The sequence below is a fragment of the Protopterus annectens genome, chromosome 5.part0 (genome assembly GCF_019279795.1).
Source record: "Protopterus annectens isolate FY-2018-M chromosome 5.part0, PAN1.0, whole genome shotgun sequence".
In the NCBI taxonomy this organism is placed as follows: Eukaryota; Metazoa; Chordata; order Ceratodontiformes; family Protopteridae; genus Protopterus; species Protopterus annectens.
In genome coordinates this window covers 491,830,219-491,856,103 of record NC_056735.1, presented here as the reverse complement: position 1 = coordinate 491,856,103, position 25,885 = coordinate 491,830,219, and the positions used below count along the sequence as shown (strand labels likewise).

Genomic DNA, 25,885 nt, shown 5'->3' with positions numbered 1-25,885 from the left:
ACAGTCAATTAGTTTAAATAAAATAATTATTCAATTAAAACATGACAAAAATAAATATTTAAAGATTTTTGTTCTTGTTGTTGCTAATCCATAATAAAAAGACCCATTTATATACCCTCATCTAATTTAACATTGGTTCAATTAAATTACATTTAATTAAATTAATTGAACCACAGGTAAATTAGACGAGGGTATATAAATGGGTCTTTTTACTGTAGACTTTATTCTGAAGAAGTCTTTATTGTGAGACAAAAGTGCTTAATAAATTGCAATTATTGAAGAAACTTGTGTCTGGTCATCAACTGTTTTGGAGTTGGCATGCTGAGGTGCTTTGTTGGCTAATGAAAAAAAAAAGAGTGTGGTGTAGATGTTAAGGTAAAGAGGGGAAGTGAAAATGCCATGAAAGTTGGGAAGTATGCAAAGGCAAAAGCAAAAGTGCTATGTTTGGAAAAGCCAGAATGGGATAATAACTGCCTCTGTGTTTTAAAGAACACACTTATTTACTGTTATGAAGGTCTAGCGTATTGGACTTTACAAGCTGGTTTTCAGTTTTTAGAGCTATTGTACAGAAGAACTTGGCCCAAGGTGTCATAAAAATTCCTAGGCTTGGCAATTGTAGCAGGTGTTGCAGTAAACCCGTCAGGTCACAGCAAATATCATTAACACATAGGTGATGGATAATGCAGAGCTGGTGGTGCTGAAATTTGGGCAAAAGGACTGACAAGCTAAGCTTTGTCAGGATATGACAAAGATGTTCAGGAACATCATAGATGACTTCAGGAAAACAGTAAACTGATCAAATTATGCTTTAGTCTCAGAGATCAGGATGAAAAAAGGTAAATTGTAAAAGGAGCTGGCTTTCCGTGGATATGAGTATAACACATTGCACTTGGGTTGAGTAATAAAGGACTTCATTCAAGATGACATAAAAATATTTGAACTTGTATCTGCTAAGAGACACCATTATACTTATGGAGGACTTCACAATCATCATTATCATCTTCACAAAGATAATGATTATCACCATCTTCATCATCACTTTGCCTGTTTTTCAAATGCCATGAAGCCATGTAGATATTATTGACACTGTCATGTGATTTTATTTACTTTTAGAGTAAATATCTGCTATAAAATATATGCATTAAAATGTGAAATGTTTTAGTGGGCATTAATTAATTCATTAAGCAGACTATGAATATATTATTTGAAGTATGTATATCTTCTAATCCATTATCTTTTGTGTTTCATTTCAGTCAGACGTTGTGGAAAGCTTGCTGTACCAGAAAATGGTATGATGAAGTGCAACAGTGATGGGGACAATTATGGTGCCAGTTGTGTGTTTACCTGTTTGGGAGGGTATGAGCTGCAGGGAAGTGGAACCAGAGTCTGCCAATATGGACAAACGTGGTCTGGAACAGATGCCTCCTGTTCACGTAAGAATGTGTATTAGCTTTCTCACGCCAGCTTGTAATAAGTTGTACTATTGCCCTGGAATGAAAGCTATTTTAGAATCATAAGTCATTCATTTAATAATGAATTTCTAATGGTATTTTTATCTTTTTCAATTTTGTAATCTATTTTATTACAAAAGTTATTAGTCATTACAGAGGTGGCTCAACGAAGACAAGGAACAAAACAATACAGAACAGAATAACAGATAACGGGCTTAAATTGAACACTAAAACATGTAGTACTGTTTCTTTTAGAAAACAGAAATTAACCACAATGTACGGTATAGATAACACATCATTACTAAATGAAAATGTGTTCAGGGATCTGGGAACTTGGGTTGATAGTTCCCTCTCCTCTGATCATCATGTGCCAACTGTAGTCAGGAAATCATTCCACCTAGCACAGGTAATAGCTAAAGTTATTTCATGTAGATAAAAAAATATTATTGCTCTCCTATATTCAGCACTGATCACACCCATTATTGATTTAACACTCTGTTTGGTATATATACCATACTCAACATGTCAACAAACTAGAAGAGACCCAGAGGTTCCTAACCAAAAAGATCTCTGGTGTTAATGACCTTAGTTAGCAGGAAGCCACGCCCCCGTACTCTGTCTTGTAGACTCCTGAGGGATACTATGTGTCTCATTTACCACACCATGAGAGACTGATGGTCCTTGACCTCCTGTATCTCAGAAGTCAAACAGCTCAGCTAGCACTAGAATCAGGGATGAACCTTCATCAGTAGATATGCAGTATGTAATGGAGAGATAGATTAATCTCCCAGTACCTCCCATTCTCTAGAGTAAACATCATCTACATGTTAAACAGTGCAATTTAGTGTATTCCTTCAGATGTAACCTGGATGAATGAATGGGTTCTGTCAAATTTTCCCCAGGACTAACAGACCTCTCACTTCTTGAGAAAGGAGTTAAAGCCTGAGGGTAGGCATTGGCAAGGCATGCATTGTCATTAGAATAAAATAGCCTTGAAACTCCTATGAATCCTATAAAATCAAAAATCCCCTTGAAAATGATACAGCTGTAGTTCACAAATCATAAATACTATTCACACAACAATTTTAAAAGACACATCGGAATGATGTAAAGCGCACTAATGCACTGCAAAGGCTACAAATCATCTATTGTCCTTAAAGCAGATCATGAGCCTAAGCCAAGTGGATACAGTTTGTAAGAGTATTTCTAAAACTGTTTAGGATAAGGAAGCAATGATCCCTTCAGGGATGTTGTTCCAAAGTTTCGAATTATGAAGACTGAATTTTTTATCACAAGTGTTGATGCATCTGCTTGATATGGGAACTACAGGAGAAGTCTTGAACATAATAGGTCTAACTGACTCCTAAGTGGTATTTATCTTGGTGTGTTCTCTGGAGGAAGACTTATTGAGAAGGTGATGAGCACTGCAAAAATGTACATATTTTATGGCTAGGAGATCATCAGCACCAAATCTAGCTGCACAAGGGCTGTCCTATGAAACACAAGTCTTCTAATATCCAGTGCTCCTTTGTAGTCTTAGTTTGGTTATTCATATTATCCTTCTATTCTTACACTTCCTTAGCCTTTTTCTTGTGTTCTTCTTCCACTCCTATAATTCTTTATTTTTCAACCCTACTGAACCCTTCCCTTTCACTGTTCCCATTATCTTTGCCCGCATTTCCCTCCATTGTCTATAATTGTCTGTATATCACTGAACCTAAATCAATCTCCCTGTGTTGTCACACCTTTCTTCAGCTTCTCATCATTCACTATCATTTGCCTTCAGCCATATATTCTTTTTTCATATTTGTTTGAAAATTATGCTGTTTTTTTCACTTACACCTTACTGTTGTATTTTTTTTACATCCGTCATTTTCTAGGCATGTGGTGTTTAACTCATCCTGACGTGCAGTATTGTCTTACTCCTTCTCCAAAATGTCTACTTTCTGTGCCCCCATCACTCAAGCGAAATATCTCTCACCCATTTTCCATTCCATTTTATATTCTGTTGTTTTACCTTAGCTTTTGCTCTCTTTTGCTCAACTACACAGCAAACATATTTCTTATTCCCTGCTCTATCTCTCCCCATTTCGGTATCCTGTTTTTCTCTATTTTTCTATTTCCTTTCATTAATCTAACCAACATGCAGAATCTTCTCGGTATTCTTTTCATCTTTTTATCCCATGCATGCCGTAACCTATTTATCATTTGAAACGGGTGCTGTATTTCTTCCTATGTTATCAGCCTGACACATCCCACTTCCTTGTCCCATCTTTCTTTCATCTTGATTATCTCTTGTGTTTTCCTGTGTTTTCCTGTCTTCTAAGACTTCCCTGTTTATTATTTACCTCTTTCTGCCCCCCATCAACTTTCTATATCATTTGCTAATTCTTACACTAACTTTATTTCCTCTCCAGAGATTTAAATTTCTACCCATCTCTAAATGTGAGTATCTCTTCCAACTTCTCTTGGTCTTTCATTTCTTTTATATTTACCATACTCCCCACCCCAGTATCTGACAAACTGGTCCATTTTCTAGGCTCTCTTCATTTCCACATTCACATGTCTCTTTGACCTCCATTTCCCCCAAAATTCCTATATCCCATAGCTCTTCTGTGTCTATTAGCCATTCCAGTCTTCCCACCTTTTCAGTTCCCCCTGCTTATTAATGCTTCCAAATTTTCTAGGTTATTTTAACACGTTCTCTCTCAGATCCATCTCTAAGTCCTTCCATACCCTCTCTGAAATGCTTCTGTTGCTTGTTTTTCTTCAAATTGATTTATATTAAAAAGTAACACTGCAGCAAAACATGGCATAACCCAAGTTCTCTGTCTTCTTCTCCTCTTACTCTTCCGTCCCAAGGACTAATCATCAACTTTTGCACACTGCTAATCACACCCTTGTCAGTGTGATTGTGTGTGTGTGTTTGCATTAGCTGTAGGAAATAGCAGTTATATAGATACATAATTGCTCTTTGCATAAAATATTTGTTTCGCAGTTCTGAAGGACTCTATTTCTGTTCCAGGAAGTGAATGACAGATAGGAGCTTTGGTAGGGCTTTCAGTTTAGCTTGCTACAGTTCTGTCTGCTGATGTAATTCATTTGTTTGCAAACTTAAAAAATGGCCTCCTTCTCTCTAATCTCTTTCTCACTCTTTTAGTCCGTGCTTCCATGACTTTTGCAAATAATCCTGATGACAGAGGTCATCTGTTTGCCTTGATTGCCTTCTTTTAACCCTAATCTCTGTCCTTGGATAATAATGCAGGTCTATAATTTATGCTATAAACCACATCTCCACTGCCATCACCTCATTCTGTACCTTCATGCCCCCTGCAGAATCGCTGTTCAACTAATTTAGCATTTGTGTTTATGTCAAAAGGCACACAATCCCCTTCTTCTCTTTTCCAAGTGTCTATATCCTGTCAACAAAAATCTTTCACCAGCTGATTTTTATTGAAGCTTTGCCATTTCCAAGTGAAACCCTCTTCCCCTCTTGTATTATTTGTGGAAGAATTTCCTTTAATTGTACTGCCAGTACTCTTGTGGAATGTTTGCATCTAGATTCACCAGGGATATTGATCTAAATTTTTTTTTGGCTCCGTTATTTCTTCACTCATCCTTTGCTAGCACTGTCACTCTTGTTTCATATATGGACTCCAGCACTCTTCTGTCTTCTGTACATATGTTAAGCAGCCTTGTTAGTTCCCTTTTTAACATTTGCTTAGCTTTCTTATGAAAGTCAGTGAGGTGTCTATCAGCGTGTCCTTTTCTTGAGATTCTCAGGTGCCTCCTTTATCTTGTCATATGATATTGCTTGTCTGTCCTCCCTTTTTGTTTTTCTTGTTCACTTCCAGACAAGCCCACTCTCATACCTTTCAATCCTCATTCCAGTTTTAAATTCTTAGTTTGATACAGTAGCTTACAGAACTTTGAAATCATCCTTGTAGCACATTTATAAGGCTTGAAGCACATTTATTAGGCTTGAGTGTATTCCACTCCTTATCTTTTATTTATAGATTAAATATATTTCCTCCTCTGTTTTTTATTTCTCATTTATCCTCCCTGCCCCATCTAAATCATCATTCTACCCTTTCTTTCTTTCTTTCTCCAGTTTCACTTCTTGTTCGTCCTGTTACTATTAGTCCATGCCTCTGCCAACATTTTCTGTGTCCTATGTACATCTTTAAACCCCTAGCAAGTATCACCACTTTATTAACTGGCTTATTTTTGACCCAAACTGCCTTCATCATTTGTTCTTCTGTATCACTGCTGCAGTCCTATCTTACAGTACAAGTCTCTGGTTATTATTTTACTCTTCGTTTTCTGTCACCCTCTTTGGTATTTTTTCCCGGCTCTTCTTTTCTTTACAGAGTTATCCATTTTCATTCATCCCATCTCCAGCCATATCCCTACTTTCCATCACCATTGACATTAGCTTAATACTGGTACATAATCATTAACACTTCACTTACTGGTCAGCAGATTTTCAGTTCTTTTTGCATGACTGTTTTCCTCACCAGGAAACAGTCTGATCTACTGGACTGTATTCTTCCCACACCAGAGGAAGTATACTGCTTTTCATCTGGAGGTTCTGTTGTTTTGTGCATTTACCCACATTATCCTGTTTTCACTTTCTTTTGCTATTCCTGCCTTCTTCTATTATATTTTCCTTTCATGCAGAACCTATCTTGAATATATTCTGTAATTGCATCAGTGCATTTGTCTTCTCCTTTAGTTTCTTTCTCTTGCTCTCATTCTAGCTTTCTTGTGGAAAAATTATAAAATATGTTCTCATGCGTGTTAGGAGCACATATGCTTCCATGTGCACCTTCTAGTATTCTCTCCCATATAAACCACCTTCCATACCCACAATCAACACTTCTTTCTGAAAGATTATGGTCATTCCTTTTCTTACCCTTTGTAATAAAACTTCTACGCTTTCAAGCTCAGATAGCTGCTAGTGTGTAAGTTATGTATTTATCTGACTTTCTTCATATTTTTTTCTAATAATCCTTAATCTCACTTTCTTTTATATATTCTTGAATGTACTGCCCCTGTTTTTGTGTTGGATATCTCATTGTAAAACAGTATGATTCTTATTCTTCTCCCTGTGCTACCTCTACTGCCCTCCTCTTCTCTTCTAGTACACCGACTTCTTTGCATCATCCTCATCTCCTGCTGCACAAGATAAGAAAATAGTTCCATGCCTCCCAACCCCTTTTATGTTAAAACACGTGTTTATTCACCTCTAGGTGTGCACGTTGCTCTACTCGCACAGATGGTTATTTATCCCCTGTTCTAGGTCATGTCCTGGACAGGTCAGTCACCATGCTAAGTATTTGCTCTACTTTTCCCATCATACTGGCACTCCTTTGCTTGTCCCCTGATCTTCTGGGGGAGTTATTTCTTCCACTGTCATTTTCATATGAATCTTACAGAATTTTGTTTCTCGTTTGCAACTTGTTCTTAAAGTCCCCCTACCCCATAATTGAACAGTTCATGATCTAAAACACTAAATTGAAACTACCTTTTTTCTCTACTCAACTATTAGTATATGTGTAAAGTGCATTATCTATGTTTTGAATTTTAATAGCATAAACATGCTCCCTGATCCTTTCATTAAACTTTCTGGTATTCATCTCAGTATAAAAACACATACACTCTGTACACTGTGCAATGCACACCAACCCTGTAGAAGTACACTCATAGCTTGCTGGGACATAAATAATCTACTAGGTGTACTGTAAACAAACAAATAAATAAATAAAAGTACCCTCATTAATAAACTGTCAATAATGATCCAAGCCACATTTGAAAGTACCGTTAACCTTAGTTATAAGTAGTAATTCCACATCGGTAGTATCTTGCTGTAACAAAACTTTCAGATTTAACTTTTTTATAACTAAATTTAGGTCTATACCCTGTAATAAAAAGCAGTTCAGGAATCCCTTTAATTATATCCCAGTTCTCATTTAATACATCCCTAATAGCTAAACTGTCTGTGGAAATCCCCAAACCAAAAAAATGGCAGAACATGTATTTTCATTTTTGTCAATATTTTTAATCCCTTGACAATTGTGATGATGTGAGATATTGCCAGCTATGCCAGGAGAAGCAGGGCAGTGGATGTGTACCATATGCCAGCATAGCTAGCTGGAGTTTTGTAAATAATTATATGTCATTTGTATATCAAACTGATTTGTTCAAGTGCTAGTGTTGGAAATGTATTTGTAAAGCTGCTTGTGTTAAAAATATGCCAACAATGGGTCCTGCTGAACAGAAAATAAATGCACCTGTATGTCAGACTGTATTGTAACTGTTGAAATGAATATATTATAACAGAGTATACTGGAAGAGAAGAGGCTAATCTCAGTTCAGCTGTCTTTGAAAAATAGTCTGAAATTAAATTACCTGTTTTAGGCCATAAAAATTGTAACTTACAGTTCTCATTGCAGCAAGAGATGAAATGTCTGTGAAAACCAGGACTAGAAATCCTACTGTGTTGTCCTTGGGGATGAACTAATTGCTGCTCTGGAAGGGTAGAAGTTTGAAATGATTTTATAGCTTCCAGATGCTATAACACATCTCAGCAAAGCTCTGTCTGTGTGTATAGTAACACGTGTGCTAAATTCTGGTTCATTTTCTAGCAAAGGGGGTAGTGTGGAAAACAAAGTCAGATGACTAGATGCATGTGATGTCATTCTGTATTCCAGCACTAAAATGATGTTTTAATACTAGATGAGACAGAAGTCTCAGGGCATTCTGTTTTTGAAACCTGACAAAGGAGGAAGACCACTTACCCACTTCATCTTGCCTTGCTTTATTAAGTAAGTAGGAAACAGTAATTCTTTACATCAGTCAGGAAAATATAGTAGTGAGATTAGTTAAGTATTGTTTTTCTGTATCTGTGTGAATCTTCCCATTGGTGTTGTTTTCAATATTGTCTGTGATTGAAACTCTGGTGTTTATTGTAAATAGATATTTAGTATTTTCATGTTCTTTTATTATTTATTATTAAATATATTTAAAATTTTCATTGTGGCTGGTCTTTTAGAGAATATTTTAACCTTTGAGAGAGGGAAACCCAGCCCCAAGACTGAATGTGTTCTCTGTGTGCTCTTAAGGGAAATTGTGCTTGGTGCAGAGATCTGCATCTTGAAATACTATATGTATCTATTTTTTGTTCCAAGTGAACGTCCCTCTCCATTGTTAGTGGTGAGGATTAAGGCTCCTTGATTACTAGTCCAGAAGAGGGGTGTCACAGCAAGTATCAAGGGAAATTTGACACTTCTGTCTTTCATAACCTGTAAACTGATGCTATTTAAAACTTGGCCATTTTAGTGTCTTTCTATAAATGTTTTGGTAATACCCAAAATTAAACTGGAAAAAGTCACAGGTAGTCATCCTAGATGCTTGAATGTATTTTCCCCGCAGGATGTTCTTTTTCATAACTCTGAATGGTTACTTCCATAATGTACATAACTGTTAAAAATTTACTGTTCCTGTCAGTCCTACTATTGAAGATCTACTCATTAACATCCATCTTCAAAGTTACATCCAAAAAGTTAATGATCGTTCCAATATATCCTAAAGAAAACCTTAAAAAGAAGGCAGTTTGATTTTATTGTAGTACAAAGACACTTCATCTAAAGAAACTTTCCAAAACAACAAACCACTTCTAAAAAGAGCTCTTTGAATACAAAGAAGCAGTATTTTATATATATGTGTGTGTGTGTGTGTGTGTGTGTGTGTGTGTGTGTGTGTATATATATATATATATATATATATATATATATATATATATATATACACACACACACACACATATATATATATATATATATATATATATATATATATATATATATATATATACATATACATATATAGATATAAAGTAAAAACCAACAATACAAATGTGACTGCCAAAGTGCAGTATTGTAGTATAAAAGTATATGCAGTGTAAAACATCAGTACTGTCACCATGACCAGGAACATAAACCAAGCAATTAACCATTATAAAACCTTAATCAAATTAAATGAATAAAAACAGATAAGCGCTTTCAGATCCTGAATGGATCCTTCTTCATGTCTAAAATTCATAAGAGATGATGTCATTATAAATAACTAGGCAACCAATCAAATATGTCGTCTCAATCTGTGCCCCTTAAGGTCTGGTTTCAGTGGGAAAAGTTCAAGCCTGGAAGTTTATCTGGTTGTAAGTTCCCAATCCATGACATCTCTTCCAATTCAGTTTTATTACTGATGTCACCTCCTCTTAAGATGGTCATCATGTTTCACTGTTGCAGTCCTTACAAAATGGGTTATCCAGCTCCCGGTAGCCCACAGTCGGCCAGAATACCAAAGTCCTTGGTATATGACGTCGGTTGCCTTCGGCTTAGGCTTGACGTCAGGTACAAAAGAAGGCAGCCAATGCCATTTCCTCAGTCTTTCTTGCCACAGAGCCCAAAGCAGAAGCACTTTTTCATGAGTGCCGATCAGCCGAATACCTTCTTTTTATATTCTGACTGCTTAGTTGAAGACATCGTCAGATAAGTACCCTCATTGGGGACCCTCTTTTTTTTGCTTTAACGAGTGTCAGAGAAAGTTAATAACTGTCTTGTTTGTGGAAAACAGATTCCGCACCGTGATTTTCACTCCTATTGTATTACTTGTTTGGGCCTTGAGCACAACATCCCTAATTGTGTTCTCTATGCCTCTTTCAACCTGCGTACCATTCGTGGTAGAGCTAGGATTTTGTTCAAGCTTTTCAGAGTTTGGACTAAGTTCATCGGTATGGCATCTTCTGGTCTCCCGACTTCAGATGTTCCTAAGAAATGCAAAGATAAGGACCACGACAGGCTTAGGGTCAAATTAGCTGACGACTTCCCTGTTAAGTTGGTTGTTGGCCCAGCGGTATTCATTGAGGTGCTTTCTTTGCCCCTGCAGTCCGCGGATGTTCAGCAGGCATCTGCGGAGACCTTTTCTGAGTCCTCCATACCGCAGGCTTCCACTTCATCTTTTGACCCTCTGCCAGTCGCCACCTCTGAGGGATCTGGAGCCACTAAGCAAGCGCTGGCTTCTGAGGCCTCTTTTCTCTGCCCAGAGACCAGATCCAGACTGACGACCTTGATTCAGACTTCTGCAGTTGCTAGGCCTCCTGAGTCCCTCCAGCTTTCTAGCAGGCTATCCTGCTGAAAATCGACTCCAAAGCAGGTGCTGGCCTCCCCTCAAATACCTCAGGCTCAAATGGTTAAAATGGAAGCCCCAGTGGCCTAATGGATAAGGCATTGGGCTCCTAAGCCAGGGATTGTGGGTTCGAGTCCCATCTGGTGTGATATAATCCTAGTGATCTTTTGACCCTTATCAAGGGCTCTCAGACACCTCCTTCTAAAAGGATTAGGGAATTGTCCCCAGAAGGTTTCTCTGCTTCAGATGCTGAGGTTTCCAGCAACACTGCTGATGAAGAGGGAAACTCTCCACTTTTTTCTGGTTTTGAGGATTCTGATGCAGGAGACTCCATCCCTTCTGCCTCCCCTCCAGAGGAATTTTCTTTTGGAGATACTCTGAATACTCTTAAGGAGCATTTCAAATGGAAAAGTCAGGACTACCCTCTGTCTAAGAAACGGATTAGGGAATTCTTGGATTTGCCACAGCATAAGCCTTTGGCTATCCCTCCAGTTTTGGAAGTCGTTGATGTTTTCTTGGAGAATTCTTTGACGCCTAATTCTGTTCCTCCTGCTCCCAGAAAGCCTGACAGGTGTTATAGAGTTCCTGATTCTCATCAGTTTCTTTTCAAGAATCCTACTGCTGATTCAGAAATCATTTATCAGGGCCCTAAGGGTGTTAAAGCCATGGTTGCTAAAAATCCTGTTTCTTCTGACAGGGAATCTAGGGCCTTGGATAGATGGGGTAAAAGGGTTTATACTTCTTCCACCCTGACTTTTAGGTCTGTTAATTGTCTTTTTCATATGCTTAAGTATCAGCAACATACTGTGGAGGCTATTAAGGCTAAAATTGTTGGTGTTCCTTCCCTGATGGAGAGTAAGGACATGTATGATTTATTGAATTCTGCCACTCTTGTCACTAAACATTCTCTACATTGTGGTTTCAACACTTTGGAGGCTTCTTGCAGGGCAGCAGCCACTGGTTCTGTCAGAAGACATGCTTGGCTCAGGGAACAGCCTCTTCCTGAACCTGTCAAATCTAAATTACTGGATGTGCCTTTGCACAAGGACAATATTTTTGGTAAAAAAGCAGAAGAGGTGTTGAAGAAGTTGGAGGATAAGGCTAAATTGATGCAAGCTGTTAAAAGACTTTCTGCAAGTTCAACCTTCTCATTTTAGTAGACATTACCTTTCTAAAAATTGGACTTTTCCTGACCCTAGTACACAGACGACAAATGGGTGCTCAAAATAGTATCCCAAGGCTACAAGTTCTCCTTTCACACCATCCCTCTCCACTAAAGATACCCAGATATACCCCCAATTCAAAGGGCAGAAGCAGAAAAACAAGTTTCTTCTTTACTAAACCTGGGAGCAATAGAGCCAGTTCCTGCACTAAAGATAGGCCAGGGTTTCTACTCAAGACTTTTCCTGGTTCCAAAAAAAGGGGGCACCTGGCACCCTATTCTGGATTTGTCCATTCTAAACACTTTTGTGGTGATTCCAAAATTCAAAATCCTCACTCTTCAGCAGTTGCTACTAATGCTGGCCAAGGATTCCTGGCTGGTGACTTTCGATCTCAAAGACGCTTATCTGCACATCCCAATAAGGGAAAGCTGCAGGCAGTTCCTTCGCTTCAGGGCTGGGGAACAACACTTTCAATTCTCTGCACTGCCCTTGGCTTATCTACTGCTCCCAGAGTTTTTACCAAATGCCTGGCTCCAGTCATTGCTTTTTACAGGCAAAGAAACATTCAAATTTACCCTTACTTGGACGATTGTCTTATTCAGGCAAATTCTTCAGAGCAACTTCTAAAGGATTTGGACTTTGTAAAGAACCTTCTCACCTCTTTGGGCTACACCATCAACAAAGAGAAGTCAAAATTGGTACCCACCAGGGAGATTGTATTCCTGGGAGCAAGCCTGAACACAGCCACCCAGATGGTATTCCTCCCTCAAGAGAAACAAATGGATCTTTTGAATTACTTCAAAAATTTGGCAAACATGACCCAGCTCTCTGCAAGGCAATTCCTGCAAGCCCTGAGATTCATGGCTTCATGTATTCTGATGATTCCATATGCCAGACTGCATATGAGGAAAATACAATGGTACCTCAAAAACCTTTGGTATCAACACACTCAGGATTTAGACTTGATACTTCCTCTGATTCCCTGCCTGCAGACAGAGTTCCTTTGGTGGGCGACGGCCTGTGCACAGAACAAGGGCCTGCCTTTCTGTCCACCTCCTACCAGCCAGACTCTCACCACAGATGCCTCAGACTATGCTTGGGGAGCACATCTAGAGGGCAGATGCATTCAGGTGACTTGAACTCTCAACAGGTTCATCTGCACTCAAATCTGAAGGAATTGATGGCAGTCCAGCAGGCCTTAATGGCTTTCAAACATCCTCTGTCTCCTGGTACTCTTCTGGTCAGGACAGACAACACCACGATCATGTGGTACATCAACAAGCAGGGATGGATGCACTCTTACCCCCTGTGCAGACAAAGCATGATACTATGGTCCATAGCAGCTTCTATAGGCATTCATCTGATAGCTCAGTTTCTTCCAGGAAAGCTCAACACCTTGGCAGACCAGTTGAGCAGGCAGGTCCTGGATCCTCACGAGTGGCAACTAAACAAGATAATCTTTTATCGCATCATTCAGCTTTGGGGCACTCCCCAGGTGTATTTCATCTCATCTCCATCCAACCACCTTCTTCCAACCTTTTGCACCAGGGATCATCACAACAAAGCTTGGAAAGTGGATGCTCTGTCCTTCCCCTGCACACAGCTCTCAATCTATGCATTCCCTCCTCTGCCTCTTCTTCCCAGAGTGCTGTTAAGGATAAGGGACAAAAAAACCACAGGCCATCATCATAGCTCCAGACTGGACCAGACAACATTGGTATCCACTACTTCGCAGTCTCTCCCAGCCTCAGTCTTGGCATCTTCCGCTGATACCAGATCTTTTGGTTCAGGAAGGGGGAAAAATTCTGCATCCTCATCTTCAGACTCTGCATTTGGCAGCTTGGCTCATAATTTAAACCTTTTCCAACAAGTGGTTGAGGTCCTACGTGAGGCCAGGAGGCCTAGCACTAGGAAATCTTATGCAGATAAGTGGAAAAGATTCTCCATTTGTATGCAGACTAGAGGGGAAGGCCCTTCTCAACCTACTCTTCCTCTATTATTGACTATTTGGCAGGCTTGCTTATTGGTGGACTTTACTTTTCTTCTATCAAAATCCATGCTTCAGCTGTTTCAGCTCATTGTTCCTTTGAGCATCCCATTTTCTCTCATCCCTTGATGAAACAGTTCCTCAGGGGAGTTAGCAATTTAAAGCCTCCCAGAAGGGCACCTACTCCTGCTTGGGACCTCAATTTTGTACTTGAAAAACTTACTCTGCCTCCTTTTGAACCAGCTGCCTCAGCAGACTTGAAGTTTTTCACCTGGAAAACTGCCTTTCTTTTGGCTATTACTTCAGCTAGAAGAGTTTCTGAGCTGCAGGTCTTAATGACAGTAGAGCCTTTTATCATCTCCCATGTGGATTGGGTTTCTCTTCGAACTAATCCCTCCTTTATGCCTAAGGTGGTTTCTAGCCTGACTCTTAACCAGTCTATCCACCTACCTACCTTCTTTCCTAATCCTCAGGATAAAGAGGAAAGGTTACTGCATTATCTGAATGTGCATAGACAGCTTAGATTTTACCTGGACAGGACTAAATCTTTTCGAAAGTCAGATCAGTTGTTGGTCAGTTTTGCTCCTGGAGCTCAGGGCAAAGCTATTTCTAAACAGACCATTTCTAAGTGGATTGCTCATTGTATTCACTTTTGTTACTTACAGTATGGCAAGGTTGCTCCTCAGAGTATTAGGACCCATTCTACTAGGGTAGCCTGTACCTCAGCAGCTTTTTTAAGAGGTGTACCTACTAGGGACATACTGGAAGCAGCTACATGGACTTCTATCCACACTTTCACTAAACATTACAATTTACCCTTGTTTTCTAAGTCCAGGGCTGGTTTTGCCACTGCAGTGTTGCAGGGCATCCTTGCCAACCCTTAAACAGTGGGTGTTCCTCCTCCCTTTTAATTTTTTCCTGGGCTTTGGGAATCAACCCATTTTGTAAGGACTGCAGCAGTGAAACACAATGAACACAGTACAGTTGTGTACACTTACCATAAATGTAGATGTTCGAGTGTATTAACTGTTGCAGTCCTGGTCCCCCCCCCTTCCATCCCCCCTTTTTTCCTAGGGCACAGACTGGATTTTGTTTTTCTGGTCTAATTTTTTTGGGGGGCTCCTGACAGTTAAGGCAAGAAAAAACTGAGGAAATGGCATCGGTTGCCTTCTTTTGTACCTGACACCCTGACGTCAGGCCTGAGCCGAAGGCAGCTGACATCGTATACCAAGGACTTTGGTATTCTGGCTGACTGTGGACTACCGGGAGCCGGATAACCCATTTTGTAAGGACTGCAATAGTGAATAAACTCGAATATCTACATTTATGGTAAGTGTACACAACTGTAATTTCTGTCTTATAACTTGCAGTACCCTAAAATAAAATCTGTGTCCTGAATATTCCTTGACATGTTTTGCGAAAGCTTTTTTAAGGTCGCCCGGTTTTATATCACTGGTATGCTTGGATATCCACTCCTTCAGTTGCCTCATAGTTTTGCCCACATAGAAACTGTTGCAAGAATTACAGGTGGCAAGGTATACAAAATGTTTTGTGGTGCAATCTGCATAAAATCTTGGTGTGTATTTTTTGCCATGTAGGTGAGAGACCGCATTTTGCTTTCAAAAACAATCATGCATTTTGCTTTCAGAAACAATCACAACCTTAAGCAAATGTCATGTCACAAGCCCTAGAAATCTATGAAGATCACATCCAGCGGAACTGGTACATATCCATGCCTGTCATGTACAAGTTGTAAATATATTTCTAATGAACAGGGTTTTCCACATGCAATGCATGGAAAAGTGCCTGCTTTACTTCCTTCTCAGTTTTATTGTTAGAGGCTTGGAGAGGAATATGTACCAGCCTAGTTTTCCACTGGACATTACTCAGCAAATGAAACAAATGAAAACATAGAGGAAACCCTACCTGGAAAACCTGGGAGAAGGGAATTTGGCTTACATTTACACAATCAACTCTTGTATGAGATATATTTCTAATAATGAGGGCCCTATTTCACCTGGTCCCTTCAAAAGATGTCTGCCTTGGGAGACAGTTAATCTTGTGCAGGACAATTTTAATTGGTGAAAAATAGAATTCATCGTTCTGGAGAAAGTACTCTGAACTTTAAGTAATAGATGAACAAAAACTATTATGCACATGAGGTGTCATTAACTTTTAAGAGTTTATGACAAATGCACAATGCTACTTTGGTCTGTGACAGACATGTGCCCCACCCAAGTAACTTTATTTTACCACCTACAGAGCAGGGTTATAGTTACCGACTCCAAAGAATTTCACCCACCTCAGACTGTGCCTAGTGCCTTCTAATGCAGTCTTAGCAACAGCAATTCAGATTTATTAAAACTATTTTTTTCATACACACATGTTTACAGTGTTTCCCATGTGGGACTACTGATGCCTTTCCAATGACAGTATTCCTTTCCTGTATTTATGATGCAGGTTTCCAACAATTAGGTTACTAATCTAATACCAGGATCTCACTTTCTAAATACTCTTCCAGTGAGCCAATCAACATTAAATTATAATAACTGTTAAATAAGCAGTCTCCCTTAAAAGGGGTTGATACCAACAGTCACACCAAAGATACAGAGATACCTTTAATAAAATAAACAGCCACAAACTTTAACAAATGAACAAATGAAAATGCTTTACTTTTAAAAAGATCTGGTAATGCATGCAAGTCAGTATTTCAGTTACACAAGGCAAGAAATAAAATATTTCATATGGTTATAATAGTGTCATAAAAAGCTTTAACAGTATCTATTTTTGTTATGTCCAATTACATATTGTAGATGAAAATAAAGTCCAATGAGCATGTGATCCAGAAATCATTTGCTGAACTTTTTCTCCAAGGTAGTATTTCTCAAAGTCCCGATAACAGTTCCAGGAAAATCAAAAGCAAAAGACAGCAATGCTCTGGTTCAGTACTGACCATGGATTTTATTTAGATTTCAGACGTGAATGCAATCTATTTTTATTTTAATGTAAGACACAAGAATACACAGACATTTATTTTTTAAGAAGAGGCAATTCAGTGTGTCAGGAAAACACTGAGTATCACAACAATAGACAATTCCATATTATTAAAACAGTTCTAAATAGTATACAGCTAATGAAATATACAACTATTTATATTTTAAATCCAAGAAAATATATATCATCATATACTTTACTAAAGATAAACTACTAGCCTACAGCACCTAAAACCTCTCAGATTTGATAGGGTGCAAGAGCAATGCAAATTTATATATACATCTGGCATCACTCTGATGGTGTAGAGAGATAAAGCCTTGACTATAGCTCAGAGATCAGAATTTTATTTGTGACCCAGATATCAGACAGAGTAGCATGGAGTAAGGGTGTTGTAATTGTCACCTGGAAAGGAATTGTTTGGCATCTTATAGAGAGCCCTGGTGGAGACTCAGAAGAAATTATGCCAGACTGAGAGGGTGGAGGGAATGTGACTACCCTGAAACTAAAGGTATGGACATACACTCAATGTGACCCCCCTTTCTTTCCTGTACTACATGAGTGATGTCAGCACAAGGGGCATTGCAACTATGCCAATAGAAAAAAATCACTTTACACTGAAACATGATGCCTCCTCCACAGCCCCCCACCTTGCCCAGTGTGCACCGACCTAAACATTCTGCACAAGGAATTGAGAGACCTCCTCAGTGCAGGAGCTCTGCTATCTGGGAAACCCAATCATGTGGGAGCACCAAAAATCTACCAGGATTGGACTTAAGAGTGAAGAAAACTGGGCAAGTGAAGGCAACTTGATGGTTAACCACCATAAAGATGAAAAAATATTTATATAAAACTGACAGCATTAACTGTTGTATCTCTGGATGTTTTCAGGAAATCCAACTTATATCAAAGTAGAGTGTTTCCTTAAAGACTGGGATAGTAGAGTTCTAGACAGAACAAGAAGGTTTCAATTTTTGGTAACCTAGGTCCATGCCATTCGGTATTTGATTTGCATGATTCAATATTAAGGAAACATTATAACACAGGTAAAATACATGGCTAAAGGCATTTCTGATAATTCAGTAAGAGACAGCATTCTTAAACTGACAGTCATCACAGGAGATTTAGGGTATTGCACTGTTAAGGATCTCATTTTTGTGGTCAGGGGTATTAGATTTGACTTATTTTACCTTTATTTGACTAGTATGTGATTGCATGCAAATCACTTTACTAGACAATGGTCTTGCATTTTCTCTGAAAAAGGGATACCTCTGTCGAATGGATTTTCCCAGTTAAATATATAGAAAAAATACTCTCTCATAAGGCTGCTAAAGTGAGGAAGCATTCCATTAAATGTGTATATAATTCAAAGGATGCCTGTTTCTGTGTGGTTGCCTTTGGCACAGTGATTCTGAGACATTATTAATAATGCAGCCTTTGCTTGCTGATGTTAATAGATGTTTAGATTATGTACCCCATAGATACAAATAAATAATAAAAAGCTGTGTCCAAAGAAAACAGAAAGAATGTCCAATTAAAAAAAAAAAAAAAAAACTTCAGAAAAACAAGTGAATTTTCAAGCAAGTAGGTGAATAGCACTTTCATATTTAATTTAGGAGACTTCATCACTAGTTAGCTAGAATGTAAAACATGCTACCTTTTAAAATAACAGAATCCAGCGATGTGGCACAAATAAACCGATAAGATACTATTAAATTTGGATTGAGTTGCCTAATACCTTTAGATAGATTTAAAGAGGCTTTTGTATTTAAAGTTTTATTCAAGCCTGGTAAACTGCTGGTAAGTTTATCTGCCACAACTCTTTTTTTTTTACTGCAATTTTCAAAGAATTGGTTAACATTTTGAAACACGTGCACTGAGAAGGCTTTGCTGGCATTATAAACAAAAGATAAACTGTATTTATGTCAAATTTAGACAGTGAAGCAGATTATAGATAAGATATTGCAATGTTGCAGTGTTGACTGTGGACCTCAAAGAAGGTCGCCACCAGCCAATCACCATGACTTTAAGGTCTGAAATACATTTCACCCACACCACATATCAACCATTTTCTTAAAAGAGCCCAAATGTTTTGGCTGTCTAACCACTAAAGGCAGTGTATTCCATCTCTTTCCTGCCTTGATGAAAACGGAAAACTTCTTCCCAGTTTAGTATTCATTTTCTCTACTTTTACTATTATTTTTTGATTTCTTGTAGCTTGCATAGATTTTTTTTGTATATCCAAATTAAGACTGAAAACATATTCAGTTTTGTAATCCTTCTTTATATGATAAATAGTTTACTTCCATAGCTATCTTAATAAAAAGCTGCACTCTTACCAGTCTTATAACATCATTTGTAGAGTAAATACAAAAACCAGCACCATTATTTGCAATCCATGTATGAAATAGTACTTAATAAAACTTGTAATGTAACATGACGTTTTTTTCTAGTTATATTGCTTACATGGCTATACATTCTAACTTTGTATTCACCATTATGCCATGTTCTTTACTTGCCTCACATCTGTCAGTTACAGTGGAATGTAAGGAATATAGACAAGCTGTATTAACTTCAACTAGATTAAAATCAACCTTATTTATTTTTGCCCAGTGATCTAGTCTGTCCAAGTAATTATGTCACTGACATCATCAGCAAATTTACCAGTTCAGCAATTGTTCACCTCTGGAAAGGAAAACATAAAAACATGAAATAAAAAAAGAGTCCTATATGAGAAATGTGGAACTCCCACACTGATGTTATATTCCTAAGACAAACTTTAACAGTTCAGCATGTTGATCAAAGCCCCAATTTTTATCACATTTATAATTGACCTATAAGTTATAGAATCAAAAGTCTTAGCTAAGTCCAAAAAGAAAGGATATCAACTGGAACCTTGTTATTGAAGGCTCAAACCACCTCTGAATAGAAACATATTAAATTGGTTATTGGAGATCCACCTTTTGTAAAACCATGCATGCTGATGAAATAAACTTTGCTGATGAAGTATATGCAGTAAGATTTTCTTTTATCATTAATGATAATTTGTAATAATATTCATTCAAACCTTAGGCTAACAGGTCTAATATTGGCAACATCAAAACTCCCTCTTAAATATAGGCATAATATTTTGACATTTCCACTCTCTGATGGACCACTCCATTTAATGTTGTTTGGTGGAAAAGAAAAGTTAAACATTCAACCTACAACCAGACATTCTTTAACATTATCCAAAAATATTCCATTTAGATTATCATATCCAGCAGCAGCCTTTCTTTATTTCCTGAAATTATTTCTTCACAATGTTTTCTGAAATTAATAAGCATTTAACTGATGAATCAAAAAAGATGCCACTGTTGTCAACACTCCCATTTGTGTCATGCAAAATCATTAAAAAGTTCAAAATAATCTGCCATTTCCATAATGGGGATAATTATTTCATCATCTACACTTATCTTAGTACCAGGTTTTGTACGTTTTGACACTGATTTGCATATTAATAAAATATTTTTATTAACCCACACGATATCTCTAATTTTCTTCTCAAAATTTCTTAGCTGTCCTAATGTACCTATTGACCTTTCTTGCAATTGTTTTATGTATTTCCACATTTTTCATGCTGTGATTCTCTTTCATTTCCAACCAACAATTTTTGCATTCCCTAATTTCTTTTTTAATATAATTTGACAGCTAAACACTTCTTTTTAACTTGCATAAAATCCTGATTTCGAAGAAACATCTTACCATAAAAGATCCAAAATATTTTGAACTTATTTCCCCTTAAAAATCCTCCTTCATTTGCCAGTTTTAAAATTCTTTAACACACTCACAAACATTTCACACACAGCACCAAACACATCACACACAACTGACAGCACACTAGTGTCTCACAAATACAGCCCATAAGGCAAAACAATAAACCATCACAGCTCACAAGGCATAGCAATAAACCAAACATGCCAGTCATTGGCGACTCAGTTGTGAGACACACCAATGTCTCCCTCACCAGGCTCAACAAGGAGAAGGTGATAGTCAGTTGCCTGTGTGGTGCCAGAATCCGCACATCATGCATGCACTTAAGTCTCTCCACACCAAGTACAAGTATGACCCTGTCATTGTCCACGTTGGTGTGAATGATTTGAGATGTACCTCCCTGGACTATATGAAAAGAGACATGATTGAGCTCTCAGAGTATGTGTCCCAGGCAGGTATGACCCTAGCCTTATGCAGCATCCTACCTTCACTAAGAATGATACCATAATACCACCAAAAAATAACTGACTTCAACAGTTGGCATAGTTTTTGGTGTCATTCAAAGGGGATCCAGTATCTGTCTGCCTGGGATGACATGGTTGACAGGCCTTGATGCTTTGCCAGAGATGGCTTTCACCTGTCACCATTGGGAATCCGGATCCTGGTCAAAGCTCTTGTCTACCCCATTGTTCCTTTTTTTAGACAATGTCCCAAAGACAAATCTTCCAACATAAAAGATCTGTCAAAAAGCATATTGAAGGTTATGCTGCTAAACGCTAGGAGCCTTAACCTGAAAATGCACTCACTGGATGCTCTCCTTGCATTGGAAGATGCCGATGTCTGTGCGGTCACAGAAACTTGATTCAGGGCTGTGGAGAACACCCCCCTGCCTTACCAGGCTATACCTCATTCCAAACATTCCAACCCCAAACTGAGGTCAGGAAGACTAAGGGTGGTGGAGTCTCTATCTTCATTAAGGACAGGCACACAGCCAGACTGTTTTGCCAGCATGGTGCACTGGAGCAACTCCAGGTGCAACTCACAGTTGGCAAGACCCATCCAAGTTATAGCCAACTATAGACTCCTCTCCATGATTCAGGACACCCCCTCCTCTTACCTGGCTCTACTTGACTCCATCAAGGTACCTCCTAACACTCTGATCCTTGGTGGCTTCAACTGTCCCACCATAGACTGGGTGAACTATTCCTGCACTAACGCACTCAGGCAATGATTCTTTGACTTCATCATTTCTAACACATTAGACCAGCTCGTCTCATCCTCCACAAGGGGAGATAACATTCTGGACATGGTTCTCACCAACATGGGTGACCACAGCACCACTCTCATTGTATATTCTTCCCTGGTGAGATCAGATCATTGGACTGTCTCATTCAAAGTTTCTACCCCCCCCCACCCCAGCTGTAATCAAGCTAAAAAATTTCTCAAAGGCTGATTAGACATCCTCACAGGATGCAGGCAACTATGTTGAACAATATGCCAGGGCAGTACACAAGCACGTGTATGACTGCGTGGACTCAGCCATAGCCAACAGAACTAAAACCTGCTCCTCAAGGAAATGCAAATCTATTTGGTGTACATCTTCTGTCAACAGGCTTTACAAAAAAGAAAGAAGCTGTTGTCTAAAGGGTGAAAAGGAACAAATTCCAAATTGGAAAAATGCCTTCCTTACCCTCAACAAGCAAATTAGATCACTAGTGAAAACCTCCAAAACCAATTATGAATTAAAACTAGCCATTGAAACAAAAGGAAACCACAACGTCTTCTTCAGTTACATCAGGAACCTCCATGGCAAAGCCCAGGTTTGTTCTGAATTATTAATTAACAGCATCTCTTACACTCATCCTATTGACTTAGCCAACCTGCTAGCAGATAGGTTCAGTGCAAACTTCAGGCCCTGTCCCCCCAAAAGACCTTTTTGACATCCCCAATACTTATCCTGCACCTCACATCTCTGTAGATCAAGTGTTAAAGTCCCTATCCAAGGCAAAAAACACAGCTTCCATGGGACCTGATAGTATCCCAGTCTGTATTCTGCACCATCTCCAGCAAGAACTGGCTTTGCCATTGAACACCCTATTCAACCACAGCCTAAGTACAGGCTTCATTCCAGCAGAGTGGAGAACTGCCAATGTCATCCCCTTGAACAAAGGTGGTGTCACTGCTGACCCTGGAAACTATCGCCCCATTAGTTTGACAAGTCTGATCTGTAAAGCCATGGAGTGTATTATTATGGATCTCATAAACAAGGACATAGGCAATCTCTAAGCACTTTACTCCACCCGGTTCAAATTTGTCAAGGGCACATCTTGCCTGTTGAACCTGGTTGACTTCATAGAGACTGTCACCAAGGTCCTGGATGAGGGAAAGTCAGTACATACAGCTTACCTTGACTTGGCCAAGGTCTTTGATACAATCCCCCACTCGGACATCATCAAAAAGCTAAAACAACTTGGAGTAAATCCCTATCTCATCAGGTGGGTGGCCAACTGGCTCACCAACAGGACCCTCAAGGTCAAAATAGGTGCCTCCACCTCCGATAGTAGACCTGTCACTAGTGGAGTTCCCCAGGGATCTGTCCTGGGACTGCTACTGTTTGGCATCTACTTCTCAGAGGTCCAGGCAAAGACAAAAGGCATGTGGCTGACAAAGTTTGCAGATGACTTTAAGCTGGGTGCTGTCATAGACTCCTCAGATGATGTTACCATACTGCAAGAGGGTCTCACAGCAACTAATGATGTTAAAGTTAAATGCAAAAAAATGTATCCTCATACCATTCGGCAAAAACATGGCCCCTGCTGATTATCACATCAACAGCAGCCCCTAAACACACAACCTGTGGTGAGAGACCTGGGTACTCGAGTTGGTAACAATCTCACATTCGACCATCATGTAGCAGCAGTGGTCAGAAAAGCCTTTCACTTGGTTCATCTCATAAGTAAAGGGATTGCATCCAGAAAAAAAGGAGGTTATTACCTCTCTATACTCCTCCCTCATTAGACCAATAATTGAGTATAACATCCCATTTGGTATGTACCTTTCCAAACATCTGCACCAACTGGAAAGGCACAGAAATACCTCACAAAGAGAATCCATGGCCTCCAACACCTGTCCTATGCGGACAGGCTCAAATCACTATCACTCTACTCAGTATCGTACAAGTTGCTCAGATGTGATCTGTGTCTCGCCTAGAAGGCAATCTCGCACCCTGCCATACTAGGGACGCTCCATATCTATAAGTCTAACTCCTCTCACATTACCCACTTAAAAGGCCTGAATCTAATATACAACATCAAAAAAATCTGCTGGAGAGACAGGTGTGTCTCCCAGAGGCTGCCCTGTCTCTGAAATAGACTTCCCATACATGTCAAACAGAGTACCTCGCTGACAGTCTTCAAGCGCAATCTTGATGAATAGATGGGAAACCACAAATTTGTCCCAGGGTTTCACCTGTATCCCTCATTGACAGGGGTGACAGGTGCTGACTGAGGTTTCTTTTTGGGGATAAACTCTAGGCTAGGCTTGTAAGGGCCCCAGGGCCATTAGCTTAGTAACCTGTTATGATCTTGTGATAGAATTATAGTCTGCCTTGTAAAAAATGTTCTTTTTTTATATATAGTTTTTAATTAAGCTAATCTGTACAGGACTGAGAAATTTGCACCTCACTATCACTTGGTCAGAGTATTCTAGTGGCTCTTTTATCTGGACATCCAAGACCATAATTTGTTGAGAAGTTAAAATAACATCCAAAGTACATGAGTTTCTAGTAGAAACAGTCATATGCTGAGTTAGAGATAAATGAGGTGAGACTTCTAAAAATAGTTTCTTGTTTATCTGAACCTAATTTTCCCAATTTATATAAGGGAAATTTAAATCTCTACCCATAATAAAATGACGGCAGGCTGCTATATTACTCAGTTCATCTGCCCACTTTTTTTACTTTCTCATTCATCATTTCTAGATATGTACAAAAACAATTGCTTGCAATTTGCATCCATTTTCCTACATAACCACCCATAAAATTTCTGAATGTATTCTACTATAACAACACTGAACATTTTTGTATCATCAGTTACATACACAAACACACCTCCTCCCTTTTCTTTTCTAAAACTGTGAAAGGAAACATTTCACTGAATTTCCACTGGTTTATTAATATCAGTATACCAATTTTCAGTTATTATATCTATATATATATATTATTCTAGTAGATGAATTGTACTTTCCCCTATTTTATTTTTTAAACTTCTTGAATTCAGAAATACCAATACTAGCCCCCTTTTTTGTTATCACTAATTCTATGCCTCATACATTTATTAGTTCCAATTTTAAAACAGTTTTAGTAATTATTAGTATGTTATGCCCCAAAGTCTTATTTGCCATGAGACTTAAATGAAATGTATTGGATGTTGCAGTGGTTAACATTGTTAACTCACAGCAAGAGGTTCTCCGGTTTGATTCTTGGCTGGGGTGCCTTCTTTGTGGAGTCTGCATGTCCGTCTTGCATTCATGTGGATTTCCTGTGGGTGCTCTTGTTTCTTCCCAGGTTACAAAGAGATGTGGCTAGTCTCTGCTGAAAATTGGCTTGTTTCAAATTGGACTTTCCCGGTAAACAAATAATAAATAAATAAAAAATGTATCAGAGTCAAAGTATTTCTGCTGACCAACCATACATTCCCACAAATTTATGTAAATATTCTATTTCTCAAGCATTACTCTGTGTCAAAACTTTTAATATCCCATGATATTTTATATGCAAAAAATATCCATAACCATAACTTTAACACCATGACCCAAGCAAAACGTTATACTGCTTCTTATATCTTTCAGTATATTATTTCCCATTTCACTGTTTCTTCCACAAATAATGGTACCTGAAAAATATTCAGCTTTTAATCAGCCTGAAAATGCCTTCCCTGATATCCTTTAATTTTGCCCCATGAAGTGCAGAAACCATTATTTTCGGTTTTATTTTTGCTTAGACCCTTTAACAGAGTCTGCAATAATTAATATTTTTTCTGATGACTGTTGTACTTATCGCTTCATTACCTAATCATTTTTTATTTTCTTCTTGCCCCTTTTCATTTGGAGATTTTTTTATTCTGTTTTGTTCAGTATTCATCTCCTCCAATGCCCACCTGTTACTTCCACAATTTATTATTTAATTTTGTTCTCTTTCACCCATAGACGGATTAAGTTCACTCTGACAAGCCAGACTGAACACAGCAGGAACGGAGTTATATTTAGACTTCCTCTCTTACTCTTCTCTTTCTTTTTAACAAAGTTTCATTCCCCATCACTCTCTTTACTCTAACTAAATTTTTTAACCTGAG

The 25,885-nt window shown here is 38.5% G+C and overlaps 1 protein-coding gene across 3 annotated transcripts in view; it reads left to right on the top strand.

The window, feature by feature from the left end:
• Positions 1-25,885, top strand: part of SRPX (sushi repeat containing protein X-linked) — a 1,243,861-nt gene that overhangs the window by 1,040,683 nt on the left and 177,293 nt on the right. For all 3 annotated transcript variants that reach the window (XM_044072420.1, XM_044072418.1, XM_044072419.1), the window contains one exon: positions 1,254-1,433. In XM_044072420.1, the coding sequence (XP_043928355.1) occupies positions 1,254-1,433 (180 nt within the window). The remainder of the gene's footprint in view (positions 1-1,253; positions 1,434-25,885) is intronic.